General features: G+C 37.6%; 1 protein-coding gene across 4 annotated transcripts in view; it reads left to right on the top strand.

Moving 5' to 3' along the window:
- The first annotated feature begins 4984 nt into the window (after window positions 1–4984).
- LOC149183993 (protein LOWER TEMPERATURE 1-like) overlaps window positions 4985–22034 on the top strand; it is a 32645-nt gene continuing 15595 nt past the window's right edge. The window contains exons 1-5 of one of the 4 annotated variants that reach the window (XM_089417368.1): window positions 4985–5346; window positions 9766–9811; window positions 10322–10420; window positions 10642–10771; window positions 11569–11642. In XM_089417368.1, the coding sequence (XP_089273494.1) occupies window positions 5272–5346; window positions 9766–9811; window positions 10322–10420; window positions 10642–10771; window positions 11569–11642 (424 nt within the window). In that variant the 5' untranslated portion in view covers window positions 4985–5271. Of the gene's footprint in view, window positions 5347–9765; window positions 9812–10061; window positions 10087–10321; window positions 10421–10641; window positions 10772–11568; window positions 11643–22034 lie in introns of those variants that run through there. The other 3 variants (XM_089417365.1, XM_089417366.1, XM_089417367.1) reach the window with 3 other exon arrangements.

The following is a 22034-nucleotide window of genomic DNA, read 5'->3' as shown; positions in this document are numbered from 1 at the left end:
CCACCTATCCTAGGAGTTGCTTTCCCTCCTGTAATTTGGCAAGGCACTGCGCTGGTGCTATAGAGCGTGCAGTATCTCTGACTTCATCATATTGCCATTGCAGCTCCCTTACCTCTGTGTTCAGCGTCTGCAGGTTTAGATCCTCCTTAGATTGGTCACTAGCTCCATAGCCTGCTCGAACAATGTCGCACAACCAGTGATTATGGCATCCAAGGTATCCATTCCTTCCTTTATCGTGGCTTTGCGCTGCTCTCGGACCTCAGGCGGAGTCGTGGGCTGCAACTTTAACTGCAGCTCTGTAATATTCATGTTGAGCTCAAACACGACTCAACCAACCTCTTCTTTAGCTTCATGCACACCAACGGCTAGTTTTTTTATTTTGGCTTCTGGCTGTGCATCATCCGGGATGTGAAGCTCAGGCACTGTCTTGCATGCCTCTGCTACTGCTGACTCCAGACTGGAACTATGCGTTTGCAGTGCCTCCTTTTCCTTCAAAGCCTGCAACATAGTTATCGATCAAACGGGACTATTACCTCAAAATGGTACTCAAGCCCAAAAATATAAGAAAATATAAATAAAAATTAAAAAAGACCAATTTTTAATTTAAAAAATAAAAAAATAAAAACATCATTTAAAAAAATGTTAAATAATTATCAAAAATTAAAATAAAATAAAAATTCAAAACAATTTAAAAAAAATGACGATGATGATGATGATGGTGGTGGTGGTGGTGGTGGTTAACGTCCACTGAGACCAAACTTTGGTCTATCAGACCTAAAGAAACTAATTATTTAGTTTGATTTAAGATTTTATTCCTATGCTCAAAAAGCTTGGAGAGAAGCCTCTCGAGCTCACTGTAATTTTGACAACGTAAAAGGCTAGGAAGGTTAGTATTGCAACAAAGATTTTGAAACTGAGACCTAATGTGGTTGTACGCAGGGCACTCTAAGAGGAAGTGATTTTCATCCTTGATGTTCGTATTCTCACAGAGATGGCAAAACCTTTCCATCCATGGTGTTTTAGGAACTGCCCAATGACCCGTTTCACTATGGAGCTCATGAGAGTTCGTTCTAATCTTGGCTATATTAATTTTCTTCTTTGAGCTAGTTAAAACAGAGAGATACTTTTGATCTTCTAGGGTGGGGTTGATGACCTCCTTATAATATCTTAATTTTCTTTTAGCTGCTAAATCTTTCTCACACCACATTTTTTCTTTGAACTTAGAAGTAACAATATTTTTAATGTTATTAATGTTTTGCAATGCAACATTCTCGTCGATCTCCCAATGGTTTACCTAGGCCCTGGTGTCTTTATACCAACCTCATTTGGGCCTTAGGTGGTTTTGGCTAGAATTTAAAGCTATCTTAGGAAGTCTATGGTCTCCTATGTTATTGAGTTTGTGCTTGTACAACAGAAGCCTAGTCATAGCTAGGCTCTCGATAGGGGAAATACCCACTTCTATAAGGAGAATATGATAGGGTGTGTTGCTTTTAATTTTGAGGTTATACGTTATAAAATGCTTTTGTATTTGCTCAATCTTTCTCCAGGATTCTCTAGAGATGCTACAACCCCAAACCTCACATCCATATAAGATAACCAAAGTGACTAAAGTTTCAAAGAGGAACTTATTTCTATCCCACATTACGAGGTTTGTCGTTCTACAATTATTTTCAAGACCAAAATAAGCTTTCCATCCCCCATTAATCCTTTTCTCAATGCTATAGTTCCATTTGAGCTTGTGATGAATATCAATTCCTAGGTACTTGTAGGAAGACACTTCCTCCGAGTTACTATTGTCATACATAAAATTAGCGTAAGTGTCCTTCTTGGATTTGATAATCATAACTTTTGTTTTGTCAGTGTTAACAATCATACCCATGGTAGAGCATAAATCCTTAAGAAGTATAAGTTGCTTATCAAGATCAGATGGGCACCTTGCGAGAAGAACAATATCGTCAGCGTAGAGAAGAAGGATGATGACTATCCTAGCTAAGATCGTGCCAACACATCCTGCTTCCTCTAAACAACCTTCTAGCTTGTTGATGTAAATGCTAAATAGGGTAGGGGAGAGGGGGCAACCTTGTTTAACTCCGATATTACACTTAATATCTTTCGACCACCCCTCATTGCTCTTTAACTTGGCAATTACATTCTCGTATAACCTTATAGCGACAACTCTCAACTCAAAAGGAACCTTTAGCTCTTCTAATCTGTTCCAAAGGTTGTTTCTAGGAACCGTATCGAAAGCCTTTCTAAAGTCCACAAAGCAACAAAAGAGATTGGATTTATCATTGCGGCATTCCTCCACAATGATCCTAAGCGTAATGAGGTGGTTTGTTGTTGAGTGCTGCTTTCTAAAACCCGCTTGGCCTTTAGCCCGCTTACCTTCACTTTCAAGCCATATGCCCAACTTCCATCCAAAATAATACCATATAACTCGGCTAGGAGAGGGCTGATCATAATTGTCCGATAATTAGAAGGGTTATTTGTATCCCCACTTTTAAAAATAGGGATAATGAGGCTTTGAGTCCATGGTTTAGGGAACCCTTGCTTGACCGCTTGATTGAAAAGCTTGTGAATGTAGGGGATGAGGACAAGATCTCTAATTTTTAAGATTTCCGCCTGGTGACCTTCAATGTCCTTAACTTTCCCATTAGCCAAGTGATTAACCCCAAAATCAATGTCTTCTAATGAGAAAACTTCTTTCGTTGTGAGCAGGGTTTCAAAGTTATCCATGACATTTGGAGATTCATAAAGCTTTTTAAGATAGGAATTCCAGTCGTGTAAAGCAATTTTATTATTATCTTTAGTTTTCCTAGTTAGAATCTGCCTCCAGAATTTCTTAGGAGCTATCTTAGAGAGGTGTAAGAGATTCTCTTGTCTTTTATGAATACACTGCCTTTTTTTTCTTTTAGTTAGGGCTTTGTATACTTTTATCTTGCCAATTTTAAGAGATTCATCAACAACTTCCTTAATTGCTTTCCTCGTACTTTTACAATCTTTGTCATAACATGGGTTGGTTTTGCTATTTCTTTTATTACTTGAAACTTCAATTGAGAACTTGTTAATAGAATATGAGAGGGTTGTAGTAAAATTATGATAGAGATCTACTATGTTGTCTATACTAGATAAAGAAAGCAAATTCGTTTTTAATTCATTTAGATAGAGATCTTTTTTATTTCTGTCAAAGATTAACTTCTTTTGGCTATAAGGATTATCTTCTATGGGATCTCTATGCATGACAAAATTGAGAGTTATCAGTGAAGGCCTATGATCAGAGTCAGGCTCGTGGTCGTTTAAGATGTCAAAATTTTTTATTTCGTTGTATAGAAGGAGATCGAAGATAACATAGTTTATCACGCTGCTACCAGGCCCATGGATGCAGGTCATCTGGCTAGAATTGGGCCACTTCTTTAGACCGTTGCAAATTATGAGATCTTGAACACTACAGAGCTTGACTAGCTCTGACCCAAACAAATTCTCCCTGAGGTCTTCAGAGCTCCTTTTGTACTGGCTAGCCAGAGGAAGGTCTTTGTCTAACCAAAGAGGATTAGGGTTGGAATGATTGCTTAGAAGAATAGCTTGGTTGCTTGAAGTTCGAGCATTAAAGTCACCCATTAAAAGGATATTGCCTTCATTCCTTAGGCTAGAAATATCATTATCTAAACCATTGTAAGGACTATTTTTATCTAGATTCTTTTTTTTAGAAGTTAGAATTGATGGGGGGGAATAACATATTGCTATGTAGGTCTTTTTATCATAAATGTCAGTAATTTCTATCCAACTATATTGGTTGTAAGGGTCGTTTTTATAAATCCTAGCATGGGGAGAGATGTTCTTCTTAATGTAACAAGCTATACCCCCAATGCCTCTACGGGAGGACCGCTTATTCTAGGTAGACCATAATGTAAAGCCATCTATGTCATGCCCCCAATTCTTTTTTCATAAATTGGCTTTTGTGCGGCATTGGCTAAGTACTTAACATTTTCATTAGTTAACTTACTTTCCGAACTACGCCTAACATTCATCATTTTTAACTGATAATATTAATGTGCGGAAACCATTAATATTACATTCAACAATAGAGAAACACATAACCATATGTAAGATAATGATCTTTTATTATAATTTCAGATTTTACAAGTTCGCCGGGAGACACGCTGAATCGGCTTTACAAAACTTCCTGAACGACTATGTCGTTTTCCCAACTTGGGCTCACCGTCGTGTACTGCCGGCTCACCCAGCGTAGGTGCCTCCGCACGTTGGTCGCACCGTTCCAACAATCCACGCTTGTCGTTTGCATCATCGGGCACTCTTAACCGCGGTCGCCTTACACGGTTCCCCTATCGGTTTATCGTTCGGCAGGCGCACACGCCTGTGTCGCCCTGCCCAAACGCGCCTTCCGTCTTCGTTTGAACCTGCCCGCCGTGAGGGCTCATGCGCACATCCGATCTACGTCCACCGCAGAACCCTTCGCACATAAGACTTCGCACTTCGCTTGGTGTCTCCATCCAACTCGCCCGTCGTATGTATATATGGTTGTGCCAATGCGTGGGGGCGCTTGGCCAACCCAACAACCAATACATAACTTGTCGGCTCACACCAAAAGTATACTCCTAATACACCAAGGGTTGGAATTTCAAAACAGACCCACCTGTTGACGGTTTTCACACCTTCAGTTGGAATTTCAAAACAGATCCACATGTCAAATTTGACGGTTTTCACACCTCCTCCTCAGTTTTCACAATTTCAACTAAAAACATTGACCGTCTTATAAAATTTTAACCTGTATTTCACTAATAAATCATCAAAAGACAAACAATTTGCCCATCAAATTTTATCATGCTTATACCCTTAACAATCAGTGACTTTAATGCATAATTAATAGAAGGCGTTAGTAACCATTTCAGTGTTCTCTCCGAATTGGAATAATAATGTCGTCCATCTTCTCACTTTAATGATTTCAAAACCCAATATTACTTTATAAACGATCTGAGTCTTCCGCATATAAACGATCTCTGTATACAGTTCATACAACAACACCGGAACGGTTCGTCGGACCATCACTTGCGTACAAGTGTTTCCCGGGAATGACTTGTCCTTACCACGTGGCCGCTCTTTTTCATTGTCATTCGCTATATTTAATATTGCTCCGACACTGTCATTGGATTCGTCTGTGTCAATTATTTATTTTCATCTTTATTGAGATTTTCGGGGTAGCAGAGAGTTGTAAGCTTTAAATTTTGCGGAACTTGGGCTACTCGAATTGCAATGGCAGGACAGTATTTGGCAGATCTCCCTTGTCGGGGTTTCTTCTCATCCCCGGTGATTCCTCCTTCAAATCCCGTAAGTGCTGTGATTCCCTTTATATCTGTTTTCTGAAACAATAACTTCCTTCAAATTATATTGCTTGTTTATGAAGGGTGAAACAGATAAACAGAAGATCACATTTTGCATTGGCAGTGTAATACTTGGAACGTATGTTTAGGTTTTCTCGCCTTAATGGCGCATTAGGGCCATACAAGATGATCTTCATTTTCATCATGAAAGTATGATGAAAGTATGTTTTTTTAGGAGTATTGTTATGAAGTATAGGTTTAGGTTTTTTAACTTTTGTGGAGTTTCGATTTTTGCTAAATCATAAATTTTATAAATTTCTGCTATATTTAATTTATTGGCTGTTGCTAAATATATTTTTGGTATTATAGTAACAATTATTAGGTTTTATAACTGCAATTTCTAAATTTGATCTTGGGCTTCACCCAAATTATTTCAATGAACTAATTCACCATGGTTAAAAAAAAAATTATGAACTAACCATATTTAAAACTTAAACTCAAAATTGGCTGAATATCAACTTTAAATTTCCCCTCACACTTGGATTGAAAGGAAAAAAAATATAAGCTGACCATGTTTAAAACTTAGACTCACAGTTGGTTGAGAGTCAACTTTGAACTTCCCTCACACTCAGACTTGGATTGACTTGACTTGGATAACAACAATTTTAATTATTAAATATAGATTTTTAATTATGATTCCAAATTATTTCACATAAAATATACCAAATCTATTCAACTTTATATCATGTAAAGGTGAATATATTAAAAATAGAATTGAGGGTAAAATATACCAAATCTATTCAACTTTATATCATGTAAAGGTGAATATATTAAAAATAGAATTGAGGGTAATATATCAGTAACAAAATACAATATCAATCAAGTTTTAAATGACTTTAATGCGGGAAATTTGTTATATTCTTTGCCTTGTTATTTACATGTGTTGTTCATATGCACCTATGCACCTGTCCTTGTTCATATGCACCTATGCCCCTGTCCTTAGGGTGGGGCTGGCTACGTCCTCCTTTGGTTTCTTTTTGGGCTGTTTTTGGTTGGTGAGAGGTGTGAGGAAAATAGAGTTTGATAGTTTTTATTTATAACTTTTTTGGTAGTTTTTTTTTTAATTAAATTGTGTTGTTTCACTGTGTTACTTTAGTGTCAAATGTTTATTTGGTTGAACAAGGCTAGTTTATACCAAAATGGTTGAGTTATGTTTAACTTGATCCGATTGGTATTAAGTTGGTTTTTTTAACTAAGCAAGTGGTTAGGTTGTGGATTCTTTTAATTAAGCAAGTGGCTAAGTTGTGGATTTAACTGGTTTGATATCAAAGCGGTTTCTTAATTGAATAAGTGGTTAAGTTAGTATAGTAGATTTAAAACCAGTGTTCCACGGGGACGCGTCCCCTAGGGTTGGGTGCGCTCACCCCTCGCACCCCACACATATGGGACAGGGGACGTCTGGGGAAACGTTTCCCCACATCCCCCTTTTGGGGAGACGCGGGGAGACGCAGGGGGGACGTTTCCCCAGTGTGGGGGACGCGACTCCCAAAAGGGGGAGCCTAGAAAATGGGCTATGTGTCCCCCTCAAAATGGGCTATGCGTCCCCCCTTAAATTTGCTTGTAAGCAATGGTTTATGACATAGAAAACCTAGTATTTGACCATATTTCCCTACTAATGCTATGCAATTCATGGTAATGTTAAGTTCTTAAAGTAAAAGTGACATTTTTCTTTATCTTTCATTTTCATCATTTTACTTAAGTTTTTAACATTACCATGAAATGACTCAGGATGTTTGAGAGTGGTTCCGACCTCATTGGATTTCATATGGAGAAAGTAGAATTTTAGATCTCACTCAAAATCCAGCAGACTTAATAGTTTTTCAAGAATTCAGGATTCGATGGATTGCAATGTTTCCATTGCATTTTGTCATGTACAAAGGTATTGAATTAGTATTTAATCAAGAGCACCAAGCCCTTTGTGTATTTTAAAGTGACTTTTAGACTCATCACTCCATTGTTTTTGAGTTTTAGTTATATCAATTTACTATTGCAGGCTTTAGATTTCAGTATCTATTATAGTCTATTTTTCTTAGTACTAATTAGATTCTAGAATGATGAATGATGAATTTAAATATTAAGAATCTAGAATGATGAATTTAATTTTTAAATCAATGTAGATTCTAGAATGGTGAATAATGAATAATGAATAATGAATATGGATTAGAGTATTTCATTATTGAATCTCGTGGTCTATGGATGAATCATGTATGTATTAGTAAGGATGATAAGTTTGGATCAATGTATTTCATTATTTAATTCAAATATGTATGTATTATTGTATTTATGCTTAGAATATGAATTTGATATATATATATATTAAAAAGAAAAAAAATTATATACCCCGACGTCCCCCTTCCCCCCTAAATTTCCCTAAAATTTGAGGGTACTCCCAAACGTCCCCTTTGTGTGTTTCCCTGCACCCATGTCTCCCCGTCCCATAATCTTGGTAGAACATTGTTTAAAACCATATTAAATAAAATAAAAGAGAAAAAAAACTTAAAACACTAGCAAATTAAAAAAATTCCTTAAACACTTCTCCTTTGAAAATGATTCCATCAACAATCACCTCACTAAACAAAACAAACATATTATGAAAGTAAAATTTTAAACTTAACTAAAACAATCGACTCACTAAACACAATATACTATGAAAATGAAATTTTAAACTTAAATGAAATAGGTGTTGATTATTCCTAATAACTACTAAAACTACACCTAATTAATATTTCAAAAAAATATACACACTATTGTTATCCTTGATTATTCCTAATAACTACACCTAATTAATATTTCAAAAATAATATACACACTGTTGTTATTCTTACACTATTCTTGAATACATATTAAAAAAATTCCTTAAATACTTCTCCTCTGAAAATGATTCCATCAACAATCAGCTCACTAACAAAACAAACCTATTATGAAAGTGAAATTTTAAACTCAACTAAAACAATCGACTCACTAAACACAATATACTATAAAAATGAAATTTTGAACTTAAATGAAATAGGTGTTGATTATTCCTAATAACTACTAAAACTACGCCTATCTAATATTTCAAAAAAATATAGTCTTGATTATTCCTAATAACTACACCTAATTAATATTTCAAAAAAATATACACACTATTGTTATTCTTACACTGATCTTGGATACATATTTATTTCAAAAGATTGTAAATGATGTGAATTTGGTGCTTCAATAGATATATTTATATCCACTTTGTTTTCGTTTATTTAGAGAGGATATTGAGGTTTCACTAATATAGACTCTGAGGATGATGTGAGTGGCTCGTGGATGGCGATCACGGTCTGGAATATTGTGGAAAATTTCAGTGGTTTATACAACATAAGCCAGTGTCAAACCTTCAGTGCTCGAAAATTTCAGTGGTTTATACAACATAAGCCACAGTGTCAAGGCTTTAGTGCTCAGTTACAAGGAACATAACCCACAGTGTCAAAGCTTTAGTGCTCAGTTACAAGGAACATAAGCCACAGTGTCAAAGCTTCGGTGCTCGTAAGGATAGTAAATATTATTAGTTGTAATATCATTCTATTAAATATATTTATATTTATTAAAAGGTTTTTTTAATGAGATATTTAAATTTAGTATTATGTATTATCATTGTAATATTATTGGGTTTTTTTCAGTTAAATTTTTTTTCTTAAAAAAATATTTTGATGGATTCATAGGAAAGGATCATATTTTATTAGTAAAGTCACACGATTTCTCATTGGTGAGATGTTTTAAAGAAAAATCCTCTACCAATTAAACTAACTCTAAAAAACTACTTTCAACTGAAAATGTGAAAAGTTTTATTGATCAAAATTACTAAAAATTCACAAATAAAGCAACCGTTATTGCATATCCCATGAGAGTTATATTGGCTACCCACTTTTACTGACTCAACAAACGACCCTATTATGAGGTTGCTGTTCCTTCTTCTTATTCTTATGGAAAAGGACTTCCTTTAGAAAGTCCTGATGAAGGTTATGATGGTTTTATCCATAATTCTTACATTTATACTCTCCGGAGCTTGTATTGTTGCCTAAAGAACACAAGAAACCTCACTGTTAATGTAAGGTTTCAATATGGACAAGCTTTGTTGAAACTAGTAGACGATAGAAACCCTGCAACTAGCCCCATCTTATTGTTGCAATAATAATAACACCATCTTATTGTTGCAACGCTAACATGATCAACCTGCTTGATTTTAGAGAGTCGCTTCTTTCCATAACGGTGAGCACCATGCATAATGCTTCATCACGACTTGCATATTTTATAGATGGTGCGAACTTCGACAATAGCATCGATTTTGAGTTGATTTATATTATTGATTAACATCACTTTTTGTGAATTGCTCCAGGATGGGTTGCGAGTATATATCTGTGATCATGATACGGCACCCCCAGGTTAGAATTTTTCACAAGCTAAATCTCCCTTTCTGCGCTGGTTTGCCATCTTGTCATTTGTCAATTGCCTTTTGGTTTCTCAATATGTTGCTTGTTCTATTATAGATTTTTTCAATTTTACAGGACGTATTGTTTTATTTTGTTCTTCCATAAGAGCATGGCATATTGTGAGCAAATTTTGGTTATGCTATTAAGTTTTTATCATCGTACATTTTTCCAGTTAACATAGAACTATCAAGAGGGGTTCATAAGCGTCAGAGTTTATATGCTTTATGGTTAGTTGCCTCAACAGACTAAGCTTTGGAGCAGTTGTACTTTGTCTGTGCACTTTCTTCTATATGGGGTTTTGAAAGAAATGAATATGTTGTCGAAAAAAAATATGTTTTATAATGTTATTACATTTTCGGGTTTTCTTTTAATTTGTATTCATGGATGGGCATAGATGCTCAGCAAGAAATTGCAGCAACTAATTTTTGAAATGCATGATCACATTTAGGTTTCATTTTTCAGGTTTATCTTCTTTGTTTTGCTCTTGGATGATGTTTGGGTTCCTGCGTCAGGAGAGGGACCATGTATTTGTGACAAATGTTACTCTGCTGCTCTCTTGTAGTTGTTTAAACTTGAAGCAAAGATATTTTGTAGGCTGTTTGCTTGTATTTTAGACATTTATAGGACCACTTTCAAAATAGCTCTTTGCGACATTATCTTACTGTTTAATATGTTAGGAACTAAATTTTAGAACTGGGATGTTGGGGAGATTGCTCCATTTAGACCAGCAAATATATGTGATTATGGTCAATGTTTTACTTAATACTGCTAATATTTTGCAGAGGATCAAGTGATCCGAACAGATCCAACCAACATTTTAATCAGGTCACTCACTCTTAACAAGGCAAACGTGGACCCTAAACCAAGGGACAACAAAAGAAAGGGTGCAGCTGAGAATGGAAAAAGCAAAAGGTAGGTTTTATAAATTATTTATTTGCATGTTGAGATAGACTTGGAATGATATTTATGCTTCCTTAGAGTTTTTAAATGAACCGTTTTTTCGGCTATGCAAACTTTCTTGAAATCTTAAACTGGAAAGAGAAATTTGGCAACCATACTGTCCCTGTCCTTTAATCAAATATGTAGAAACCATGATGCTTTTTTACATTGGCTCAACTTCGCAAGCAGGCTGTAGGTACAATATGCTCCAACTAGATTTGAACCTTTGCCAATCACAATTTTCTCTTGCCTTGGGGAAATTGGATCTACGTTCTTGAATTGCAACTTAGTTTCTTGCAGAATTTCCTTAAATTTGGATAAATATATCTGTCTTTCTTTGCAATGCGATGTCAGGGTGCTATTTAGTTGATAGTGGAAATTGTGCTGGTTGGACGAGTCTAAATAGATCTTTTGCCTGCATTAGTTCTAGTTGAAGAGGATTCAAATTTCTTAAAGATCTAATATTTTAATCATTGACTTCTTTAATTTAACTTGCGTTTTTGTACTCTTCTTCTGAACTCTATGACAATGATATCGTTCATTATGGTACCCTGGGTGATATTCATTTTTGCATTGTCGCTACAATCTAATGCAACATTTAATGGATTTGTAACTAGCACGATTCTTGAGACTTTTCTTTGGCACAATTAAGAACATCAAATTTGAAAGCTTACCAGTACTTCATTGTTCGAATGATTAGCCTTTTTAAAAATGTTACCTTGACTTTGTCATGCAAAGCCCCTTCTAACATTTTTCTTTCTGGAAGTCAGGCCTGCAGAAAGACTGATAGATGATAAGTTGCCAGCGAAGAAAGCCAATAATGCCACAGTCAGTTCACAGAAAGGTAAGGGCAGTCCGTTTTACGTTATCTCAAATAAGATTCTTATGGTAAGAGTCTAGATTTCAAACTGTGTGATACAGTTCGCATTTGTTAAACATTTTTCCTCAAATTGTTTACTAATCTGCTGAAGCATTTCCTTGTTAGCATGCTACAACAAATGCTAATCTAAGTAGCACTGTGTTTTGTAGGTAATGAAGATCATCCGATTCACTTTTAAAAATGGATTCTTTGGATCTATTGCAGGTAGCATTAGGGTATTAAGGGGACGTTTCCTGTCAGTGGTGGGTTTCAATTGACGGAATAATGGCATATTTGTTCTGTACTGAACCATATAGATCTAAGTCCCCATTTGTTCACATTTACTAATTTTATTGGTATTATCTAGTGTTCCATGGGGACATGTTCCCGGGGGTGGGGGGCCCACTGCACTCGTTTACCACACTCCTGGGATGAAGGGCCACCTTGTTGCGATTGTAGTTTGGCAGGTGATTCTGCATGGATCGGGTGCCATGCTATGCAGCGAGTCGCCTTAATTATCTCCTATGACAGTAAATTAATGGATTAACTAAGTCAAGACTTTAGAAAACAATTTAATTTAATTGTTGGGTACCTTTTTATAAAAGGGAAAATAAGTCAATGACAGATTAAGTCGGAGCCATAAATCTCAGTGAGTCGAAATCTAATCTCAATGGTTGAGATTAGGGTTTGATCTTTTTAATAGGAGGTTCGAGAAAAAAGAGATGTACATTCAATTTGGCACAAGTTGGGATTCAGCGGAGCGCAGTATTTCGCAGCGAGAGTGAGAAAAGGCTAGATTGAGCTAGCTAGAGCGGGATCAACAGAGAGGCTGAGTTTTCTCTATGGCCAAGAGGCCGAGTTTCTTTGTACGCAGAATTTTTTTGTTGGGCTGCACGTCTACAAGAGTTGAGTGAGAGAGAGAGGGTTGAGATCTTATGTTGGGTATTTGCCAGAGCAAATTCTGTTGACACCTAATCATAGGGATTGGGTGAACAATTGTAATTAATGTAAATAAATAATAGAGGAAATGGAGAGTCACCGAGAGATGAACTGAACAGTCACTCCCTCTTGTATATAATAATGAACAACCTAAATGAATGATATAATCACATTTGAGGAGTTACCTCCTGGTCTGACATGGTATCAGAGCCAATGCCATTTTTGGCTTCTCTACTTTGTAACTCCCATGGTATTCTGCCTATTCTGCCCATTCTGCCTTGTAACTCCCAGTCTGTCATATCTGCCATTATTCTATCATCTGTCCTCTCGCCAGATACTTCTCTGCGTTGAATTAATTAGATGCTGTGTATTTTTTATGGTTAGTGCACTCTCCTAGTAGTGTTTGAAAAGTTGAACATTCCCTCTGTCCCAATTTTCTGTGTAATTGGACAGTGCATTCTGCAATTTATCTTGTTCACCCACTAATTCCTTAGAAATCGACACTGGGTTGGGTTCTCTCTGCGTTGAAATTGGAATGTGCGAGCCATACTAGATCTTAATCCAAAGATGAAGCCGAGCTGTTGCACCAGCCCAAGAGGACCTAGAATTTAAGGCAAGCTGAGATCTACTAGGTTGTTTCATATCTGAGTTTCAAGCGATTTCATTGTTGGAGGAAGCAGAGGAGCTGTGGTGCAGTGGTTGACTATGTTTGAGCCTAAGAGCGGTGGCTGACTGTACTCAATCCTACGCAGCATAACTGTGGTATGGTGCAGTGTAACAATTCATTCAAGGCTCGTAAAGAGAATTCCTTGTGATGGCTATATTCAAATGAGTTGTTTTTTACTACGGTTTATATATTACTGTGTGGCTCCCACCGCCTCCCTCATATAAGCTCCTCCCCATATAATACCCTCCCCTTATGTAATACCTCTGCTATATTTATATTAGAATTGTATTTTTTTTACAAAACTACCACTAGAAGTGCTATTTCTCACAACATATTGGCAACAAAAGTATATTTTTTTACAATACACAGATTTTTAAAATGCATTCATTGATATCTATTGTGGGAGTGGTTCTCTCCGGTAAGGAAAACTATCCAGAATGGTTGCGGAAAATCAAACACACTCTCATTTTTAATGAGCTGTGGAAAGGAGTGTGTGTTGGAAACGGAGACAAAGAGCCAGAACAACCTACCTCAGACAAGGAATTCGCCATTTGGGAAAATAAGAATAGCAAGGCTTATGCATTGATTGCAGCATCAGTAAATGAAGAGGTGAGTCACCATATTTCACCATTTTCAAATGCTTTCGAAGCCTTACAAAAACTGAAGGAACTCTATGACTCACTCTCTGCACTTGAGGTTGTTCAACTCATGATCAAATTGTTCACCCTTGAATTACAAAATGATAATCCTCTTGCTTTTGCATCAGAAGTAAAATCTATTATGTATGATATCAAAGTCACTAATGTTGAACTGGATATTCCTCTGATAGCTTTTCTCAAGGCACTTTATCCCACTTACTCAAATTATCTTGAGTCATTGCAAGCAAATGGAAACCTCAAAGATATTACCTTTGACTCCCTTGTGAAAAATTCGCTGAAAGAGAGAAAGCTTTTGGGAAGAAGACAGCCCCTCAGTCTTCTGAAGAGGTTGTGTGCCTTGCACATAGAGAAAAGAATCTTGCTCAAGATTCTTCCAGAGGAAGAGGTGGTCGAAGAGGAAGAGGAAGAAATTTCAGAGGCAGGGGGGGCAGACACTCTCAAGGAGAAAAGTCAGATTTGCACTGCATACACTGCAAAAGAGATGGATCACATGATGCATCCACATGCAAGTTGCCTTGGGACATAATTGAGCAAGAAAGAAACCAACCCAAAGGTAAAACTAATGACAAAGAGAAAGGTAAAGCACCTGAATCCGCTCACTATGTTGTGGCACACTGTAATATTGGAGTAAATGAAGACTTATTTAATGCTTCACTTGCTTCTTGGAAAAATGATTGGTTGCTTGATTCAGGAGCAACTTGCCACATGACTTTTAGAAGAGATTTTTTTGAAGAATTTACTAACAATGTTGATGGAGCAGTATACTTTGTAGACAAATCAAAACTCAAGCCATCAGGGCTTGGCACAATCAGGGTTAAATTGCCTGGTCTTCTAGACTTTCTTCTGCATCATGTTCTATATCTCCCACAACTGAGGAGAAACTTGCTGTCCTTGGTCCACATCCGCCAGCAAGGACACTCCATTCATATGTTTGATGGCAAGCTTGAGGTGAGAAAAGCATCAGACCACTCACTTGTCATGACGGGGATAGAAGAAGAAAGGCTTCTCAAGCTATAGGGTACCTCTGCTCGTGCACAAAATTTCTCATACAATTCTCATTATGAAGAAGGTACATTTCCATCAAGTTTATTATGGCATGCTAGATTTGGACACTTGAACTATGAGAGCCTCCTCTTGTTGAAGAAAAATGGCATTACTGGTTTGCCTACAATTCCTAAGAAACTTAAGCAATGTGATGCTTGCATTCTAGGAAAGCATAGCAAACAGTCTTTTCATGATTCACATTCCAGAGCACATAGAAAACTTGAACTCATTCATTCAAATTTATGTGGTCCAATGCCTGTTCCTTCTGCAAATGGAAATAAATATATGATGACATTTATTGATGACTACACTAGAATGTGTTGGGTTTATTTATTGAAGAACAAATCTGATGCTTTTCAAACATTCAAGAACTTTCATACATGGATTGAAAATGATGCACAATCTCATATTGGCTCTATTCGCACTAATAATGGAAAAGAATACACTTCAAATGAATTTGAAAACTATCTTCGCCAACATGGGATCAAACATCAAACAACTGTGCCTTATAATCCCCAACAGAACGGAGTAGTTGAAAGAATGAATAGGACAATCTTAAATATGGTGCGCTCCATGATGTTTTTCAAAAATGTAAAATTGATGTTTTGGGTTGATGCAGTTCTATGTGCTGTATATGTAAAGAATAGATGTCCATCTAATGCTATTAGAAACAAGACTCCCTATGAAATGTGGTATGGGCACATTCCTTCGGTAAAACATCTCAGGGTCTTTGGTTCCATATGTTATGCCTTGATACCAAAGGTACATAGAAACAAACTTGGTGCAAGAAGTCGTAAGTGTATCTTCCTGGGGTATTCAAACACCTCCAAAGCATACCGTCTCTATGATGAAGTCAATAAAAAGTTTGTTGTATCTAGAGATGTAATCTTTCTTGAATCATCCAAAACTGACAATGTTGTTGAGCGGCAACTTGATCGCTTGGATAGATTCGCAAATGCAAAATCATTTCAAGAATTTGATAATCAGATTCCACATCTTGAAGGGGGGATTCCTATACTAGATCAACCTGTGGAATCTTCTTCTGAAGCACTCTCTCCCCTGCATGAAACTCCAACAACGAATGATATTTTGAGTGATGTGATTGACAGAATTGGGAGACTCAATCTTGATTTAGCCCCAACTCAATCAACGGAGCAGCCTGGATCATCTGAGAAAGGTCCCCCAAAGTGGCTGACAAAGAAACTTGAAAGTGTTCATCCTGATGAGGTTGGAAAGATAGGAACTAGAAATTCAAGCCGGCAAAATGTAGGTGATGTAGATGACTCTGATTCACCTGTTGATATGGATGTTTCTTATGATTGTGAATTGAATTTGTCTATAGATTTTGAATCAACTTCCTTCAAAGAAGCTGCTTCTCATGATGAATGGAAAGAAGCAATGCAAAAGGAGTATAATGCCTTAATAAAGAATGGCACTTGGACGCTGGTTGATCCTCCATTGGGAACCAAACCAATTGGCTGCAAGTGGGTCTACAAGAACAAGTATAAAGCTGATGGCTCATTTGACAAGCAGAAAGCCAGGCTTGTGGCAAAAGGTTTTGCACAGAAGGAAGGGGTCGATTATGAGGAGACTTTTGCCCCCACAGCAAAATGGGCTACAATCCGGACACTTTTTGCCCTAGCAGCTCATAACGGTTGGAAAGTCCATCAAATGGATGTAAAAACTGCCTTCTTGAATGGAGATCTAAAAGAGAATGTTTTTATGTCCCAACTTGAAGGATTTGCTGTGAAAGTTCATGAACATAAAGTATGCAAACTTGTGAAATCCTTGTATGGCCTCAAACAAGCACCGCGAGCTTGGTATGAAAAACTAACTCAGCATCTTCTGAAACTCAATTTCAAACATTATGATCTTGATGATGCAACTTTGTTTGTCAAGAAGGTTGGCAAAACAATTGTATATCTTGTGGTATATGTAGATGATTTTTTGATGACAGGGAACAATGAGAGCTACATTGCATCCATAAAGAAGGAATTGAGGAAAGGTTTTGAAATGACTGATTTGGGCTATGTTCATTACTATTTTGGTATTGAAGTAACTCAACATCCGAAGTCCATATTCCTTTCTCAAAAGAAGTACATTGGAGATCTGTTGAATAGGTTTGGCATGATTGAATGCAATCCTCTCACTACTTCAATGGAACAAAACTTAAAGCTCACATCCATTGAAGGAAAAGAATTTGAGGATGCAACAAAGTATAGACAGCTTGTAGGAAGTCTCAACGACCTAACTACTACCAGACCAAACATTTCCTTTACTGTTGGAATCCTCTCCAGGTTTATGCAAAAGCCTTGTGAGGGATATTGGTCTGCTGCAAAAAGAGTTCTAAAGTACTTGAAGGGAACTCAAGACTTTGGAATCAAGTATACACAGGTGGGCGACTTCAGCTTGATTGGATACTCTGATTCAGACTTCGATGGAGATAAAGAAATTGGGGTATCTACTTCAGGTTATGCTATGAGTCTTGGGTCAGGAGATGTCTGCTGGAGATCATGCAAACAATCAATTCTAGCAGATTCCACAACAAAGGCAGAATATGCGGCAACAGCTGAGGCAACAAAAGAAATTGTGTGGCTCAGGAAAATTCTTGAAGATTTGTAGGTAAAACAATTACAATCGACTCCACTCATGATTGACAATACCTTGGCAATAAAGTTAGCAAAGAACCCAAAGTTCCATGATCGAACAAAGCACATCAATGCAAAATATCATCTGATTTGACATCATGTTGAGGCCAAAACAATCCATCTTTGCCATTGTTCCACTAATGAACAGATTGCAGACATCTTCACCAAAGCTCTTGGAAGAGAAATTGAAATATTCAGAATGATGCTTGGACTCACCAACATCTCTTCAGATTAAGGGGGGGGAATGTTGACACCTAATCATAGGGATTGGGTGAACAACTGTAATTAATGTAAATAAATAATAGAGGAAATGGAGTCACTGGGAGATGAACTGAACAGTCACTCCCTCTTGTATATAATAATGAACAACCTAAATGAATGATATAATCACATTTGAGGAGTTACCTCCTGGTCTGACAAATTCTTGTAAGGCTGCTGTAAAAATTATTTCTTCTGAAACTGAATAACAAGCCCAATGTTTGTTGTTTTTCCCCACATTGGGGTTTCCAAGGTATATCTGTGTCATACTTTGTTGCATGTGATTGGTTTCGAGTATTTTGCTTCTGTTGTTTATTTGTTTAAAAACACATAATATTTATTATTACAAATCAAATTAGAAAGCATTGTTTATTTCAGATCCGTGATTATTTGTGTGATAGTAAATTTGTAATTGGGTTTAAAGAAATTAGCATGGTATCAGAGCTCTAAACTCTGAACACAAAGCAAAGGATATTTGACACGGGTTTCAGGACAAAAAAATCAGATTTCAGTTTTCATTCTCTTTGAGGGTGTGAAAATTCGCTTGAAAAAGCAACAATTGGAATTAATTCTTCTAAGTGATTAAGTTATGCAATTTATTTTGTTACAATAAGATAACAAATTAATCACACCGCAACTTCTTCACTGCGAAAAATAAACTGAAAACTGAGAAAATGCTAGCACACGATAAAAATTTGACACAATTATTTTTGGACAATTGTCCTCGGAAAAACCCAATGAGGGAAAACTGGTGCAATAGATGAGGGTTTTATTATTATGCAACAGTGAAATTTTCAGTACAATCTATGGATGCTTAATCTAGCAATCCAACCTGAGAGAAAAACTGGCAAAATATCTATGAGGCCAATACCTCATCACCACAACTGGTTTTGCTCCAAAATCTGGGCAATCTGGGCTACACGAAATGCCCCTGCGCAGGCTAATTCGCATTGCCTTAGAAACACACTGAATCCTGAAACTCTGCCTGTCTCTACCCTTAGAAGTGACTCGCTTGGCCTCCTAGGATTTATCCTGACCTCTAGCAATTGAATCGACTCCTCCTCTGGCTGAATCAATCTCTCCTTTGAAGCCCTCTGAGCAGGCCTTGCGTAGCTTCACTGAGGAAAACTCATGCCTCTCTTAGTTGAATTTTTCGGAAGTAGAATCCTCCTCTGGAAATTTTCTATTGATCTCCCTTTTGCTCCTGCTTCCTTTCGGCTCAAATTCTTCCAGCTGAATGCTGCACTTTGGAAAATCAATTTGCTAAGGAAACTCGCTCTTCCTATGTGTTTCTCCTCAACCCCATCGATCTCCTCTTATAATCTCTAGTTGGATCACTAACAACCACGATTAAGTCCTTATCGATGGTTGAGATCATATCTGAGTTGATCCATGTGAGATTTCTAGAGAAATCTCACATTTCTCAATTAATTCTTGTTAATTAATCATTTTCCTTAAGTTAGACTTTAGAAGATTTTAATTACTGATTAATTAACTTAATTGAGCTACTTCTAGGTGGATTTTCTAGAAACGATTTCTGGGTCTTAGAGTCCTAGTGTTTCTTAGCCTCTCTGACCAAAGTCAAGACTAGAACACCATCCAATGCTACAAAAAATAACACTTCCAATTAGCGAGGAAGGTGTTGACCCTGTCTCCATTAACATCCTCCATACACGCAACTGATGAATGACAACTATGACAGACTGTCACTGTCCACCAACTGTAGTGCAACTCTGATTCATTTGCCACAACTGTAGCTAAATCACCTTGCATTTGTGTTGCTGCTGACATTGCATTGTACAATTGTACTACTACCAACTCTGCTACTGCACTGCAACTGATCTCATGTTGTTGCTGCAACTGAAATCCAAAAGTACTGAATATTGAATCAACTGTGTCCATATGTTGCAACTGTCTCCTAAGTCTCTACTGCTACTAGCCTCTGCACTGTCAACTGAGTCTGTCTGCATTGCAATTGCACTATGCTCCTCAGCATCTGACTGCAAGTAGTACTGCAAATGTCCCTCAAAAACTAACTATGCCATTTGACACTGATCCATCAACTACTGAAAAGGGTTCTCCACTATACCCATATGGTTTTTGAAATATACGAACTTAGCTCTTCCCAGAGCTTTCGTAAGTATATCTGCAACTTGATCTTCAGTGGGAACATATAGTAGCTGAACTGCTCCACACTGCACACAATCATTGATGAAATGACATCGAATATCTATGTGTTTCGACTTGTCATGAGACACTGGATTTTCAGAGAGCTTGATGCAACTTTGATTATCACAATAAACATTGGTCGCTTCCATCCTTTGTCTGAACAAGCTCACCAATAGCTTCCAGAGCCATATAACTTTTGCAGAGCTCAATGCTACTGACTTTTGCTTTTTGCTGCACCAAGGAACCATCCTTGATCCAATGCTAAAGTAGTACTTGAATGTACTTTGCTTGTCCACTAAACTACATGCCCAATCTGCATCTGTGAATTCACATAGTCTAACATCATCACCTTGGGTATACCTCGACCAATACTCTACTATGCCGCGCAAATACCTCAGAACGTGCCTCGCTACTATCCAATGCACTCTCTTCGGCTCCACCATAAACTGACTGAGAATATTGACCGCGAAGCAGATATCTGGCCTAGTGTTGACTAGATACATGAGAGAACCGATAAGTTGTCTATACAAGGTGGGGTCAACATCCTTGTCCTCTGATGTATCAATCTTCCTCCAGTTAATAGTCATAGGTGTAGACATGGGTCTACAATCCTACATCCTGAATCTCTTCAGAATCTCTGTAGCATCTCCCTTGACCAAGGAAGATCTGCCCATCCTTCTGCCACACTTCCAGGCCTAGGAAGTAATGCATCAACCCCAAGTCCTTTATGTCAAACTCTGCTTCCAGGTTCCTTTTACAGTCCTCTATGAGCCCTGATGACCTTGTCAAGAAGAGGTCATCCACATACAACACTAGGATGAGTGGCTCATCCTCTACCATCAAATAGTAAAGGTTGGGATCTGCGTCACTCTTGATGAATCCCATCTGCTGCAAGTAGTTGTCGACCCGACCATACCATGCCTTGGGAGGTTGCTTGAGCCTGTATATAGCTTTCTTCAGTCTGCACACATGTGTGCGCCTTTCATGAGTCTTGAAGCCATCTGGTTGTTCTATGTATACCTCCTCCTCTATCACCCCGTTCAAGAAAGTTGTCTTGACGTCCATCTAGTAAATGTGCCATCCCATCTGCGTTGATAGGTATATAACTGACCGAATAGAAGTATATTTGGCAATTGGGGCAAAGGTCTCCTCATAATCTATACCTTCCTTGTGCGCACACTCCTTTGCCACGAACCCAACCTTATACTTCTCCACATTGCCATCTGTAGCATACTTGATCTTGCAGATCCATCGAGGGCCCACAACTGACCTACCCTCTGACCTCAACACTACCTACCAAACATCATTAGTCATGATAGAACTATACTCCTAACCATGGCATCTATCCACACCTGATGCTGTGCGACCTCCTGATAGCTAGAAGGTTTTTCAACTTGTGCCACCAATGCTTGGTACATGTTTGGCTGTCTGCATTCTCTCTTGTTTGTCCTAGGAGCTCTAATGAATTCCTCTGCATCTCTCAATGTTTGACAAACTTCCCTACTAGTTTGACTACTAGTTGTGGGAGGTTCAACCAGCTCCTCATCCTACCTTTGCTGCTTTGTTTGCTATGAACTCACTGGATCTCCTGCACCTGAGGATATGCTGGTATTGGTAACTGTACTAGATCCTTGTGACTATCCTTGCGATGGTCCTAGTAGCTACCCCTGTGGCTGCCCTTGCTGCTGAACCAATGGAGCTTCTGCTAGCTCACTTTGATCACCTGTTGACATTTCACAAGGCTTCTTGAAGGCTTTGTCCTCCATAAACTTCACATCCCATCTCACTATGATCTTCCTATTGCTAGGAATATAGATCCTGTATGCCTTAGAGGTTTCACTATACCCAATGAAATATCCTCTTTCTGCAGTCTAATCTAATTTGGTGCACTCCTCATCTGGTACATGGCAATAAGTTATGCTACCAAAGATCTTGAAGTGACTAACCCCTGGCTTCTTCCTTGAGAATACTTCTTCTGGTGTTATCTTCTCCA

This window comes from Pinus tabuliformis, chromosome 3_2 (assembly GCF_031772625.1).
Source record: "Pinus tabuliformis cultivar Carrire ecotype Pingquan chromosome 3_2, CPIR1, whole genome shotgun sequence".
Classification (NCBI taxonomy): Eukaryota; Viridiplantae; Streptophyta; class Pinopsida; order Pinales; family Pinaceae; genus Pinus; species Pinus tabuliformis.
Note: the sequence above shows the minus strand (reverse complement) of the source record. Positions and strands in the feature narration are given on the sequence as shown.